Below are 16,288 nucleotides of genomic sequence, written 5' to 3'. Positions count from 1 at the left end.
CAAGTTCAATTTAGGAACTTTTCCTTGTAACGGGGTGCCGGCTTTGAATAAAAATGTCAAACTTTTGGCCCTCGAACCATCGAACCCAATCGAACTTCAAGAGTTCGATTAATTGTGTTCCACTGATTAAGGCCTTGGCTTGTTGTTTTGGCGAGTTCGTCTGCGTTCTCTTGACCAACCATGATCGAAACCAATCGAACCGATTGAAGTTCGATTGGGCTCGATTACTTCACTTCAGTATTGTGCATGAGTCTTGTAAGCAGAACTTCTTTCACTTACAATGAATCTGATATGATCAGTGATTGTTCAATGAAAAGTAAGCCTGGTGAGGACGTCGATAAACACAGGAACACGGACCATTCGGAACATCCACGAACATGCCGGAACACAAAAGAATACCCGGGAGAAAATTAGAATCAAGTTTAACCAAAGTAGATTATTATCCATTAAACTGAATTTTGCCTGTATGCATATCACCCTATAAAGAACTCCAGTTTGCTTGCATTTAGTTCCACACAACTTTCCTGGTGGTTAGCTAGCTTTTTTGAACAGTTAATTCTGCATGCATTTATAGTTCTTTCATTATGTATACATGTATGTATCTCGATTAATGAAAAGGCTCTAAAAGAAATTTCACCCTGGTGTAGGCGATTGTTTTCTCGGGAGACTCTAAAATACACGATATAAAAATTCAAAGGAATGTCAGTCTTTGTATTTTCCTCCACTATCTGCTTTTCGTTCTTGCGTTCTTCTCCATTTTTTTAGTCACTTTATAGAGTGATTTGTAGGCCTTTAAGAGTCATAAAATCCAAATGTGTAGCTCACTTAGTGCGAATAAAAAAACTCCTTTTCCAAACCCCTCATTTCGTAAATCCAGTCGCATATATATATAGTTTAATTTTCATAATTTTTTTATTGTTTCGGCGTGTCCCGAAATGTATCATCGTCCAGGTTTTATCGACGGCCGGTTGACCGATAGCCTGTACTGGGTGTTGGGCTGGCAGAGCAAGAAAACGGCGAGAAAGAGTACTGGAGAGGACTGCTGTTTCTTCCCAGCAGACCATACGCCTGGACATGCAAAATTTGAAAACAATCAAATTTCAGGGACCAAGTGCAGTTTGAACACTGGAAGGGTCGGAGACGGCGTAGATTTTTGTAATCTGGAGGTCCCGGGTTCAAATCCTCCTACCTGTCATATTACGTCATGCCACGTGCTCCCATCGGGCCTCGGGAGCTTGAAATAAAACCTCTGGTATGCGCCATATTGTCCGCTCGTGTTGTCGTGTAGTACCCGTTCCGTTGTTAAATAAAAAACATAGAAGGCAATGTTGTGACATGGATGTCAGAGGCGGGATAGATTTACGCCGACGGAGGAGTTTCAGTACTAGGACAACCAAGGAAACCGGTACGTGCGATTTTACAGTGTTGACTACAAGGTCTTATCGTGCGATTCAGCCAAAATGAGTGACTTGGTTGGTTTCGAAGTACCAAAAATAGACTGGACCCCTGGAACAAGGTAAACTTCTTCAACAAGCTCGAAGACTGCTTTGAGGGCCTGGGAACCTTTGACGTGAAGTCTTATCACATCACCCTGGACCCCAATGCAGAACCTGTCATTCACACACCACGTACCGAAAGGAAGTTGATTTCGAAAGGAAGTTGATGCCATGGTAGAACTTGGTGTGCTCGTGCCAGTAAGCGAACCCACAGACTGGGTTAACAGTATTCTCCTCTCTGAAACATCTAATGACAAAGGGGAAGTCACCAAAATCAGAGTCTGCCTCGACCCACGTGACTTAAACAAGGCAATAAAGCCTGAACATTACCACACTAAAACAATTAATGAAGTAGTCACGCAGCTTAGTGGTGCTAAATGTTTTAGTGTAGTTGATGCAAAGAAAGGCTACGTACTGGCATATACCATTAGATGAAGCCAGCTCCTACCTGACTACATTCAACACCCCGTTCGGGAGATATCGTTTCACTCGGCTCCTCTTTGGCCTTGTTGTATCGCAAGATGTGTCCCAGAAACACTTAGACTCAGCACTAGAGGGCCTGAAAGGAGTCACCGGCATTGCTGATGACACATTCGTATACGGAGCTACAGAGGAAGAGCACGATGCAAATATGGTAAATCTCATGATCAGATCCAGGGAGAGAGAAATCAAATTAAACAAAGACAAAGTGCAATTTCAATGTCAGGAAGTTAGCTTCTTTGGACACAAGTGGACCTGGCATTGCATTAAACCGGATGACAGTAAGATATCTGCAATCCAGAAGATAACCCCACCTGAGAACCGCAAAGACCTTCAAAGCTTCTTAGGCCTTGTAAACTACCTCACAAGATACTCAGTGCGATTGGCTAGCCACACAGCACCCTTGCGTAAACTCACCAAGAAGGACATAGCCTATATATGAGGACATGAACATGATCACTCATTCAACCAGGGCAAACAAGAAATTACATCAATGGGAGTTCTCAGATACTTTGATCCTAGCGTCGAGTCTGTCATTGAAACTGACGCTTCCCAGAAGGGACTAGTTGCTGTCCTTTTGCGACAAGGACAACCTGTATGCTATGCCTCCAAAGCACTAACAGATACAGAAAGAAAATACAGCAACATCGAGAGAGAAACATTAGGTGTAGTATGGGACCTAGAGAGGTTTAACTATTACATTTTTGGAAAGCACTGCGCAGTAAACACTGATCATAAACCTCTCGAGTCGACTTTTAAGAAGAGATTGTCCAGTTGCCCACCTAGTTACAGAGGTTCCTAATGAGAGCATTAAAATATGATGTCATTGTCAACTACGTGAAAGGTCCCGATGTGCCGATAGCCGACACTCTCTCAAGAGTCAGCCCATAACCTCCCCCTAACAACGGTCAACTTCCAGAAATATGCGTCCACCACATCACACAGAATCTCCCTGCATCTCCAACAAAGCTACAACAGATCCGTGACGAGACAGGGGAGGATCCTACATTGGACTTTATGAACGTCTATGGAGAGTAGCACGTTACCAGCTCCCCAATGTACCCCCAATAAAACGGGTTTGCTGAGCGAATGGTCCAGACTGTAAAGAACATCCTCCAAAAGTGTGATGAAAACAAAGAAGACCCGTACCTTGCTCTTCTGTCCTACCAAGCCACTCCTTTGGATCACCAGCTGAAGTCCCCGACCGAACTGCCCACCACCAGAAAATTTAAAACCAGATTACCTTTCTGCCAAAGGGTCCTTCTCAACAGTACTGACCATGAGGCCGTGAAAACCAAGTTTATGACCCGTCAAGAGAAACAAGCTCATTATTACAACCAGAATTCTGAATTCTGGACCATCCAAAAAGCCACTTGAAACTGACCAACCTATCCGCATGTACGATCACCAAGCAAAGACCTGGGAGCCCGGTGTTGTTATCAAGCCAGCCAAACAGCCAAGGTCTTATATCATCAGATCCAGCAGTACAGGTGTCACCTATCGAAGAACACGGTCCCAACTGAGACCAGATACAACTGCAGCAAGTGACCCACAACGCCAACGGATGGAAACCCCAGTGTACCAAGGTCAGCGGCAACTAGCTCCGCCCCAATTGGCCTCACGCAGACATCACAGAAGGACAGTATAGCAGCTAGACCGGGATCTGACGATACAGCAGCCCCACCGAACAACGCTCCGGGAAGGACCTCAGGCACGGCTGGGGGATATGTGACCAGATCTGGGAGAACTGTGACACCCACACAAAAGCTAGACTTATAAGAATAAGGACACACAGGAATAGGATTATTAGAATAAGCGCATTGAGGAATGTCCCTTTTGATCAGTATTGTAATGTTCTAGGGACAGAATATGTTCCATTTCGTTGTTGTTGTTGTTAAATTTAAAGGAAGGGAGATGTTATATTACGTCATCCCACGTGCTCCCATCGGGCCTCGGGAGCTTGAAGTAGAACCTCTGATATGGTCCATATTGTCCGCTCATGTTGTCGTGTAGTACCCGTTGCGTTGTTAAATAAAGAACATAGAAGGCAATATTGTGACACTACCTGCCACTAGATTGATTTGTGTTTGGTGGTCCCGAATTCCACTTTTCCACACCTTGTGAATAGCCAACTGGTTAGCCGCCAACCAGTTAGGATTCTTACAACATTTGCTTTTTTTTCCTTTTTCCATTTATAGGACCCAGTTTGCATAGCAGTGCTAAATCCATGACCACGAAGTGATTTATTCTATTTTCTTTTTTTATTTGCGACTAGACCTGTTCCGGGAATCCCGGCAGTATAGAGGCGAAAGCTGGCGAAAGTGTTCTCATTGATTCAATAGGCAAGAATCTCCTCGATCGAGGGCAGGGTTGAAATACCCCAAGACTTAGCCATAGCGTAGTTCATTCACAAGAGCCTGGAGGAAAAGTGAGTTATCAGATGGACTGAGTTATCGGCGGAATTTGTGATCTCCCTTAATTGCCGTAGCTGTACGGTTATAATAAAAAAGAAACTAGTCGAGTCGTCTTACCTGTGGGCATTCCAATAGTATGGGAGTGTTCCAACTGGAAACAACACTTTTTGTCGCTCGTGTTGGATTGCAATAAAATTTAGATCAGGAAGTTGAGAAGTTCAAGATATGTTTTGAATTAGAGGTGTACTGAGTCTAAGACGGTCAAATTACATTAGAGAAACTGTTTTATTGGTCTATTTCTTTAAAGATGGGTGTCAGAAGCGTTACCTCCAGGCTAAAGGTTGTCCAGGCTAGCATTAAAACGTCTCGCGTTTAATATACAATGCATTCATCATGCATGCATGCATGCATTCATTCATTCATTATAGTTCGGAGGCATAACTCGAAATTTCAGGTAAATTGTGCACTTTTTGATAGAAGCATTAAATTTGACACACAAATAGCAGTCACCAATACGAGCGTTTTCAGGTATATAGTGCCAAGATGGACGTTCACTGGTTTCCATGGAAACCACAATTTATTAAAGTTTGCATGAACTTCCTCTGTTTATCCTAGTTTATCAGCAGATTCTTTCATGTCAGTGGTTCAAACTTGTTTTACCAAGTTCGTTATTTCTTGGCATATATCCTTAAATACACGTTGCCATGGAAACGAAAAAATAAAATCTTACGTTTGTTGAAAATCGAACGAATTTCTACGGCTTGCCGTATCACAATAAACTTAGTCGCGAATGTATTGGCCATCACACACACAAAGCAGGGTAGTAACTCGTACCATCTTTTGCCATAGCTCTTTGTGTAACGAAAATGGCCCAGCTCTTTACAGCTGGCAGCTGCTGCTGGTAGGGTAATCCACCGTGACTGCATCTGCCCTTCTCTACCGAGATGTGCAGTCAGGAAGTACAGGAATTGGAATGGTTGCTTGTTTATATGCGTATCTATCTTGGTATGTGGCGCGCTTCACTAAGGGGTACTGTGAAAACGTGTGGCGGTTGTCGACGACGTGTTATCAGTTGATGCTACATAATCATAGTATCCCAAACCAGCCCAGTCATTGGTGAACACGTTGGTATCATTATCGTGACACAATAGGTTGCCATAGTAACAGTATGACCTGCTAAAATCACCCTTAATTATAGTATTAAGGGCTTATAATTCAAAAACGGCACCGTGATTTTCTTATTTTATCAAATTTTGATTAGCAGGATAAGATGAAACATTTGGTAAAGTACGAAAAAATTTTGAACATAGGGTTCAGAGCTTCCTTAAATTTTCAAAACATGATAATAATGTGTTCACCAATAATTGGGCAGCTTTCTGAAACCACGATTGTAGCATTAAGTGATAAAAGTGGTTATAATGACCCATCAAAATCTAGGTCTCGGAAAGTGCTGAAAACTGTTTTGAGCCACCTTTAGGCCTCCATTTATTTAGTATTTCTAGGGGGAAATTCTCTGTACTTGCACACATGCAGGGAGAAAAAAACAACAATTCTAATCCTACATACATTAATAATGTAAAAACGTAAGGTAAAAACGTGCATAAATTTTAAAAAGAACAAACAACAAGAACCTCGCGGGGGAGTATAATGAGTGAAAAACCTAATTATCGCCAGCTAGCTGGAATTAGAATTGATCAGTATTGGAATGCTCAAAATCCTACAAAGTTTGGTGCTTGTATCAAAAATCGCACAATTGAGTAGCTATGCCGCCGGACTATTATAAATGGAGTAGAACCTTTGATTCCATCATCTTGTAATGGTCATTCCCAGTTTCCCAACTTGGAAATAGACCCGAAGACCAATTATCAGTATCAAGATCGAAGGCATTTTGTTGGACATTTCTGTCTATAGTATCGCTGTACATGTTTGCGAGTCTTGCAATATTTTGACACGCAAATAAAACGGGAACAACATATAAATCACTAATGAAAATTCACAACGGTACTACACTAAATTAAGAAATACATAATATGAGATTTACTATCAAACGTTTTTCTTTACCGAAAACAAAGTGAACTGAGTATTGGCTAGCGTACTCTTACGAAAACTAAGAGGAGCTTCAGCTAACCCGACCAATTTCGTTAGGTACAAATACCGCGGGATATCTAACGAGTGGAGTTGGAGAATAATGCAAATTAAGTCAAGTACAAGGCTTAGGCCATGACCACACTAATCTGTTTTCGTGTGAAAACTGAAGCCTACTTTTTGATACATTTTCGCCTATCATTCACACCAAAACTACCGAAAACGCTGATGAAAACGGAGGCTTTCGAAAACGATTTCAAAAGCGGAGGTTTTTGAAAACGCTCCGTTTCTACTGTAGATAGGTGAAAGCGGAGGTTTTGAAAACCGTACCAAAAAAAGCGTCATATGCTGTCGTTTCCATCAGCGTTTTCGGTCGTTCTAGTGTGGACGATAATCGAAAACCCATCAAAAAGTACTTGTTTTCATACGAAAACGGATTAGTGTGGACAGGTAAAAAACAAAACGAAAACGTGTAGTGCGGTGCAAAATATTTTGCTTCGTTTTCGTTGAGACGAAAACGGATACTTTTGAAAACGCATTAGTGTGGTCGGACTTAGCTACCAGGACATGAACAATACGACAGTTACACTAGTTATCCACAGTGAATAGATTTAAACCCTAAAAGGTAGCATTGTTTGCCTTTCCTTAAGTTGATCTGCTGACTGTAATGAAATGAACCGTAGTTTGTCTTCCGTCTCAATATCATATTTCAATAATGAATTATGTCATCATATACTGGAGCGGAAGTTATGTAATAATTATATAAACAGGAACACTTAAAACCTGAAACTAATTTTACAAAAGCACTTTAATGATCACTGAATAGTCAGCCGAGTTTGAAATATCTATTACTAAATCAGCGAACAAAGCAAATGAGCTTTGCATGCAACTCTGTCAAATTATATTGTGACAAAAATAGGTATGTAAGGAACACCAGTCATAAATAAATTATAGGATCAGATTCTAGTACGTGATTTCAAAATAAACATGACTTAAAACTTCTGATCAGCGAATGATGTAAGTTGACGAGTTTAAAGTTAAGTTTACAGTTTGTCGTACATGGGTCGACCTACGATAATTTTTGTTTAAGAGACTTTTCAACTCTTTACATTATCAATGAACGTTTATCCTGTGAAAGCCAATGCTATTAATAAAAATCCTTCAATAATGGCAAAATCCTTTCTTCCTCATTTCATTAAGCTAACAAGTTTCTCCTTTCATACTTGGCGGAAACTATTCAGAGGCTAATTCGGGTGCTTCCTAACATTTTGCACGCCAGTGCGGTATTTTAAGCAGCTTAGCAGTTTGTGTTATTTATTTTTTCACTGAGGCGTTAGCACGTTCACAGCTTTCATTGTTAGACCACTTTAGAGAACTTAACACAGCCAGAAAAAAATAGATTCTCTTGTACCGAAATATCAAAGGAACTAGATAGATAGAAAACTGTTGTCGAGTAAAAGGGATAGATACAAAAATTAAACTCTGGCTGAGTTTAGCTTCCTTTGAATAGCGATCTTCGAATAACAATACACTCGCTGAAGCAAATATTTGAAAAGAATTGTGTGATTAGCTGTAAAGCAAAATCTTCTACTTGTGAAACCATTACATAATACACTTCTTACTTCCAAACGATGAAGGAATATTTATACTTTTCCGTTGTTAACCCATTTGTTACGAATTAGATTGAAGCACGAACGGAAAATACAGCTTCTTGTTCCTTCATTGTTGTTCTAAAATTATCTTTATTAAACCATTTCTTATTCAGCTTGAGTGTATAAAAGTCACTGTATTTGGAGTCTATCCCCAATCTGTAATTCTTCCGCAGAAAGTTAAAAGTAATCGTTTGGAATTAGAGGAGACAAAATCAGAATGAGTCTTGGAATTTTGAAGGTAATTTAGTCGCTTGCATCCAGGTGCAGTTATTTTTTCTGAGATCTTTTCAGTATAACCTTCCAACAATACGACATTTATTCAATATAAGAATTGCGGATCTTTTCGTTATATGCCCCAGACCGGGAATGTGCCATAATAACAATAATGTGGTGCGAAAATATGCCTAGATATTTGTCCGCGTACATTATCTATTCTGAGAAGCGAACAGTTTTCTGAGAGCGCAGCTCGAGGAAAACTGTGAGCTTTGAGGAACAAATAATGTCCAGGGCCAAGTATTCGAGTATATTTTAGCGCTAAATGCCGGGAAGCTATTGTTTTTATTATCCTTAAAAAATGTTTCGCGACACGAGCAGTTTTGAAAATTGGGGAATATCACTTGGATTAGATTGCCCAGTTTTAGCTCGGGCATAATCAGTCTGCACGTGATACATTTAGAGCAATCCTGCGCGAGCGAAAATATTTGATGGATTATATGATAGTTATCACGCAGCTTATTTCACACTGATATTTCACTGCAGTTGTGAGAGTGACATAGCTGCTAGCAGGTAATGAGGAACGAGAAGAGCATGGACTGAACATAGAAGTCAAAGAGCTTGAACTTCAAACCGCATGTTTATAAGCATTCTCAAACATATTTTCAATTACATATAACGTATATGTCACTGAAATTTGCGTGATTCATTTCACAGAACAATGAAATTATCTTCTCTGCCTTCTTGCTGCTAATATTGATTTTTCTGCATTCTGCCGGGAACACGGAAGCTAGACCAACAGATGTGTTACAACCATATAACTCTGAAGATAACGATACTTTCCTTTGGCTGGGTGAACTGGAGAATCCAGACCCTGGCAGAGAAGAAGGTGGACTTGGAGACCTACCACTCTACACCACTGATGATAACGCTATCATCGAGGAGCTGGAACAGCTGGAAAAGTCTTCAAAGTCTAATCTTCAAGAGACTGGAATTCAAGATGAAACATCAGCCGTTGCAAGGGCAGCTGGAAAAGTGACCAAAGTCTCGCGGACCGCTCGCAATGCGGCTTGTATATAGAGGATATTACACGGTGGCAAGAAGATATGAATTTTATGTTCTCGTGGCAAGAATAATATCTCACGAGTGAGCGAAGCTCACTCGTGAGATATTGTTCTTGCCACGAGAACATAAAATTCATATCTTCGAGCCAACGTGTAATGTTCTTTTTATTATATGGAGAAACCAATTCAACAAAAGCAAAAGGCGGGAATCGTGACTTCATTGAACGATACGACACTCACAAAGGTGACATACGGAAAATACGCCACTCGGGTCCCGGATGAAGTGGCGTATGGAATCTACGAGTGGTTTAGTTCCCAGTAAAACACTCTTCTCCATATAATAATGAACGACATGTATACGGTATCATTTATAACTACGTTTTTAAAATTACTATTTGTAAACAAAGTTGTAAAAACAGGTACAGGACTGTAAATTTTCCAAATGGTCAGACTCTTGGCATTGCTTCCGACTGTTACATCTAAATTATGACGTAATTTATAAGTTATTTATTTACATCCCTTACATGTAAATGAACCAGAAAAAGAATGTAAAAAGAGAACTGAACATGAATGTAAAATAGTATTTAACTGCTAGATTGAGATTTTACCTAGGGAAGAATGGGTATGTTGATGTAATTGTTTTTTTTTTTTTTTCTTTTTTTTTTCTGCAAAACCAGATGTGGAATACTTTGTACAAAAAACATTACATACTCAGGGTTCTCCCTTGTTTTCTGTACAACAGGTAAAAGAGCATTTTAAACCGGTAAAGCAATCAGTTGAATCGCAGCCTTGTTTATTAGGTCTGCTCTGTACATTACATGGAATTGAAATTTGCCCCACTCTTGTCAACTTCAGCCCGACCTTAAATTAAACCTTCACAGATAAAAGTTTTACACTCATTGCTAGGTAGTTTGTGTGAGTATTAAATACAATACAAAAGAGTAATGGTTGTCAAAACGTTCCTTGTGATTTTCTCGTTGTTCCTGTCAGCTTGTTTCAGCAGTAGCACTTAAGAGCTAACATAGAAAGCAAAACTGATTTTTTTCTTAGCCTTTTTTTTTTTCAGACGCTTGGTCAACGTCTCAATAGATGAATCATCAATAACTTGCTCTACTTTCTGTCCTGTCCCCTTACTGAATTGATCACCAGAAGAACATTTCAAAAAAGGAAAGGAACTAATAAAAACATTTTCTTTGAAAAGACCTCCATCTAATATGTATTACAGTTTACTTATTTTAAACCTTTGGCTTTAGATGTCAAATGGAATCAAACAGCATTTTCATTTTTAACTGTTTTTCTTTGTCTTAATTCTCTTGCCCTAAAGTCACAGAAAAGTACATGTAGGCAAAAGCCACTTCTGGGATATCCTCGCTGGGCTTACATGAAGTGTCATTACAAAATCAGCGGTCGTCTCTCAAAACCAACTAAAATCGCTGCATAATCGTTTTCATTCACGTTCTGGGAGGGTTTTGTTGTCAAGGATTCTCTCAAAACGTCGTCTGAAAATAGATTTTAAACACTTTTGACCTGAATGTGGAGCATTTCGTGACGAAGATGAAGTTTTCGATCACCACATGTGAATGTTGGTCAATTTACATGTAGCAACACCAGTTTTCTAAAGCCGATAGTTAGGTGGGAAGTTCATGGAACTGATTTCCCCACATTGCTTGCAAATCGAATACTTGTAACGTCTAAAATTACTTTACCAGAAACTTTTTCCATTCGTGACTTCTTGCCATTGCGGACGGAGAGAAATGAGAACAACGTTTGCTGTCGCCTCATCGTGAAACTGAACGTAAACAACTCCGATGCACGTGTGAAGAAATGGCATGTGCCACGATGGAATTGTGGCAGAAAGCGCGCCAAAAATTTGCGGATCTTGCCTCGAATTTCGAAAGCCACTGTCAGATAGTACTTACAAACCATAGCCTGCGCAGTTTATCTTTTATTCCGTTTATTTATTCTTTAACAAGGATAAAATAGCGATTACGTCGGTGAAACAGCTATATTTTTTTTCTTTTACCTGTTTATTTTTCAAGGATTCCAAGGGATTTTAGGCGGTAATGAGTGGTGCTACAGGCGGTAAATTTTACCGGTTACCGCCTGAAAAGGAGAACACTGATGACATACACTATAAAATGTAGGAATACCGAGATACTGGATTGATCTCGGTACATTACGTAACTATATATTTGTATATCTCATGAATATACTTTACGGATAATTAAACTTTTGTTACGAAAGTTGCTACCCATTGTTGACTTAGTCTTGTCTTTTAGAAACATTTCGTCATGATCAGCCGACTCTCTTTTTCAGGAGGGGGAGGAAGGATTTGGAGGGTTTGGCCTTTTTCGATTCGCTTTCAGAGACTTCCCTAGCTTAAACTGTTTATAGGTCATTTTAGTAACAAACAGGAGCAAAAAGGATATTTTGTGGTTCTGGATCAACAATGAACTTAATATACAAACTTTGAAACAAACAGAATATCCAAAAATGAATCAAGATAGTAAATAAGGAAATATTTTTTATTCTCTTTATGGAAGTGTAATTCGCTGTATCTCTATATCTGGTTTTCAAGTTTTCCGGATTTTGGCCCGATCCGCCATTTAAAAATCGATACGATCTCCTGAGTTTCCCATACCTTGTTCTAACTGAATCATAACAGTAAACAGTATTGTTTAAATTTTTAACAATTTCTCTTTCATAGTTTCAGATCAATAGTTATCCAAAAGTTTCAAAACTGGGTCAAAAATGAATCTTTGTGACTAAACCTTTATACGAACGGTAGCAAAGGAGTAATTAAGACATTGAATTCCTCATCTTGTGCATTTTCGCCATTTCAGTTAAGTTGGCTTTCTACGGAGATTAAACGTTAATACAAAATAAACAACCTACAGACAGATTTATCACAAACTAAGAAAATGTGAAACTCTGCCTCTTTCAAAAATCGCTCAAAATCTGTCTTTTACATGAATTTTCAATCAGAGTTTATTTCTGATTCCTCCGATAACATTCTGAGAAAAACGTCACTAAAGCTACTAGAGCCCATTCTCCCCTAAGTACTCGGTCGCTTTTTTCCTTCTGAACATTTTTTTTTTAATTTTTTGATTTAGAGAGGATGTTTTGAACACCGAAAATAGGCAAGAAATTAACCCCTTGTTTTTGAGAAAGGAAAGAAAAACAGCCTGAACGAATACGAGGACGTATATTTTCTCCCACCTAACCAGCAATATAATGCGGTAATGACAGAATGAAGGGGAACATTTAACTCAATCAATCAATCAATCAATCAATCAATCAATCAATCAATAAAGTTGTCGAAAGATTTTTTGAAAAACTTTCCATGATGTTCTCTGCCAAGTACTGTTCGAAAAAAAGATAGGTCACCGTGCTCGCAAACCAGATATGATGGGCCGATCCTACCCCATTTATGCCCGCACTGACACGAATCGCTCGCATCATTTCATTGGTTCACATTGCATTTTCGGTGGCTGGGGGCAAAGTTATTTAACTAGTACTTGAAAGAAAACTTAATGGTTATAAACTCTCGAACATATGGAACAATGTGATATACAATTACTGGAATAAAAAACCAGACAATTTTAAACAAGATCGACTCAAAACGTTCATGGGGTCGTTGTTTTCAAGATCATAATTTGCATCCTCAAGTAACTGTTCTGTCTACGTTTTTGCTTTTAGCCATATCTTTGTTTTTTCCTTCTGAACAGTTTATTTTTAATTTTTTCACTTTGAGAGGATAACTTGTACACCAAAATTATGCAATAAAGAATATAGTCACCATGCTCGTTTAAGAGAAAATTAGCAATTTTTCTCGGTCGAGCCTAGCTTAACTTGAAGGAAATCTCCTGATGTTTATGCTTATGCGCTTGTGAAAACCAGACTTAAACTGTTTAAACTTATAACAATGTCAGTTTTGTCATAACATGCTATAAAAACTTGATATGGCCAAGAACGATCGTTTTCCTGTTTCCTTCCTTTTTTGTGTGCATGTTGTTACGACTAAGACATTATACCACACTACAAAGTTTAATCAAAAAGACAATATGTCATCTGTGCACACTACTGAAAATTTTTAAGAAGCTTAGATTGTAAGGCGAGTTAACACCGAGGCGTTGAATATGCTGCCAGGTCGTCCCAGCGTTCACTACTAAATATAAACAATGTTTAGCCAAAATAAGCAAATGATTCTCCTGCACCCAAATAATAAAGGAACTTGATAAAAAGTATCCTTGTAGTCCAGTTTAATGGCAGAGTTTACTTTCCTTTGGGTAGCGATCCATCCACGCAAAGCTTTAAGTCTCACTTTGAATAGAATTGAGTGATTAGCGGTAATGCAAAATCCTCTGCTTATGAAACCATTACATAATACACGGCGCTTATTACTTCTTACTTCAAAACTTTTAAGGAATATGTACATTTGCACCGTACCACTCCCCAGAGTTTAATAAAAAGACAAGATGACATCTTCGCACACTACTGAAGATTTTTAAGAAGCTTAGATCATAAAGCGTGTTTACGCCAAAGCGTTAAACATGCTGCCAGGTCGTCCTAGCGTTCACTACTAAATATAAAACAATGTTTAACCACTTTAGAGAACACTTGACGTAGCCAGGCGAGCTAGGACTTCCCTCAAACTCTTGGACAGAAATATAAAAGGGACTATACACAAAAGTAACCTTGTAGTCCAGTTAAATGGCCGGATGCGAAAAACTCTGGCAGAGTTTACTTCCTTTGAGTAGCGATCCATGCAAAGCTTTAATTATAACAATACAAATTGAGGTAAACAATACACGATTAAACAAATATTTGCGCTAGATAGAAAACTCGTTGTCAAGTAAAATGGATAGATACAAAAAACTGTGGTTAGGTTTAGTTTCCTTTGCGTAGCAATCCATGCAAGGCTTTTCGTATAGCAGTGACGAATTGACGTAAACAATGCACCATGAAGCAAATATTTGCGCTAGGTAGGAAACTAAGTAAAATTGATAGATACAAGAAAAACTCACGCCGAGTTAAGTTTCCTTTGAGTAGCGATCCATCCAAGGCTTTTCGTATAACAATACACTCGCAGAAGCAAATATTTGCGCTAAGTCTCACTTTGAATAGCATTGTATGATTAGCTGTAACGCAAATCTTCTGCTTATGAAACATTACATAATACACGGCGCTTATTATTTCTTACTTCCAGACGATTAAGGAAGATGTGTTATTTTCCGTTATTAACCTATTTGTCACCAATCAGATGGAAAACATTGGCGGAAAATATAGCTCCTTGTTCCTTTCAGTTTTGTTCTAAATTTATCTTCATTAAACCGTTTTTAGGCAGCTTGAGTGTATAAAAGTCAGTGTATGTGGAGATTATTACCAATTTGTTATTCTTACTTAGCACCTTAAAAGCAATCGTTTGGAATTGAAGGAGACAAGATCAGAATGAGTCTTGGAATTATGAAGGTAATTTAATCGCTTGTATCAAATTACATTTTTTTTATGAAACCAAACATTTTTGTTTTGAGTTTTACGTTGTTGTTTTGAATATGAAAGTCTTACAAGCATTCTCAAACATATTTGCAGTCACATATTTGGGCATAATATGTTTGAGACTTTGAGAGTAACTATTGATCAGGAGCATAAGAAGATTTTAGAACAAAAAAACAACTCTTTTTTTTTTGCGATGGTACAGAAATTTCAATTTTAATTTTAAATATACAATTCGATTCGCAGAACAAGAAAATCATTTCCTGTCTCGTCGCTGCTCTTATTATGTTTCCTGAATTCTTCTTGGAACACGGAAGCTAGACCAACAGATGCTTTATCGTATAACGATTCATTCCTTTCGCCGAGTGAACTGGAAAATCCAAACCCTGACAGAGAAGAGAGTGGACTTGGAGACGAAAAATTCCTTCAACTACAACTTTATACAGCTGATTATAACGCTATCGTCGAGGGAGCGGAGCAGCTGGAAGAGTCTACGAAGCCTGGCCTACAGGAGACAGGAGTTCAAGACGAAGCATCAGCCGTTGGAAAGGGCGATGCAAAAGTGACCCAAGTCTCGCGGACCGCTCGGAATGCGGGCAATGCTTGTGTTAAACGATATGTATACCGCATCATCTATAACTGGGTTTTTAAAATTCCTGTCTGTAAACGAGGTTGTAAAAGTAAGTTCAGGTCTGCCAATTTTTCAAATAACAAGACTCTTGCAATTGCTTACGACTGTTACATCTGAAGTATGGCGCAATTTATGAGTTATTTATTGACCTCCGTGAAATGAACCAGGATTGAATTGTAAAACGAGAACTGAACATGAATATTATATTTATATATTATATTATATTTATATTGATATATTGAAATTCTACCCGAAGTTCACATTGTGCTGTGAATTCGCTGCATGAGAGAATGGATATTTTGATGTAATTCTTAGTCCATTTTCTTTCTGCAAAACCAAATAAGGGATCTTTTGTAAAAAAAAAAAATTAAATACACTATAAAATGTAGGAAGACCGAGATACTGAATTGATCTCGATTCATTATGTAACTATATATTTGTATATCTCATGAATATACATAACGGATGATTAAAATTTTGTTACGAAATTTATCGCTCAATGCTACTTAGTCTTTTCTCAGTTTTATGCACTTCCATCGTTTCTCCACCTTTCTCTGCTTTTTAGGGGGGGAGGAGGTAGTATTGGACCTTTTTCGCTTTCAGAGACTTCCCTTAACCGTTTATAAGTTACTTTAATGACAAACAGGAGCAAAAAGGATCTTTTGTGGCTCTGGATGAGCAAAAAACTTCATAAACAAACTTCAAAACAAACTATCTTAAAATGAATCAAGAAAATAAATAACTTTTTTTTTTTCAT

The 16,288-nt window shown here is 38.6% G+C and overlaps 1 protein-coding gene across 1 annotated transcript; it reads left to right on the top strand.

The window, feature by feature from the left end:
* The first annotated feature begins 8,284 nt into the window (after positions 1-8,284).
* Positions 8,285-10,039, top strand: LOC149102224 (uncharacterized). Its single transcript, XM_089275174.1, has 2 exons — positions 8,285-8,365; positions 9,058-10,039. Exons 1-2 carry the CDS (start codon positions 8,345-8,347, stop codon positions 9,418-9,420), a joined length of 384 nt encoding a protein of 127 aa, XP_089131300.1. The 5' UTR covers positions 8,285-8,344; the 3' UTR covers positions 9,421-10,039.
* The last annotated feature ends 6,249 nt before the right edge of the window (positions 10,040-16,288 follow it).

Source organism: Orbicella faveolata, unplaced genomic scaffold (genome assembly GCF_042242905.1).
Source record: "Orbicella faveolata isolate gen_17 unplaced genomic scaffold, um_ofav_v1 contig_36, whole genome shotgun sequence".
Taxonomy (NCBI): Eukaryota; Metazoa; Cnidaria; class Anthozoa; order Scleractinia; family Merulinidae; genus Orbicella; species Orbicella faveolata.
Note: the sequence above shows the minus strand (reverse complement) of the source record. Positions and strands in the feature narration are given on the sequence as shown.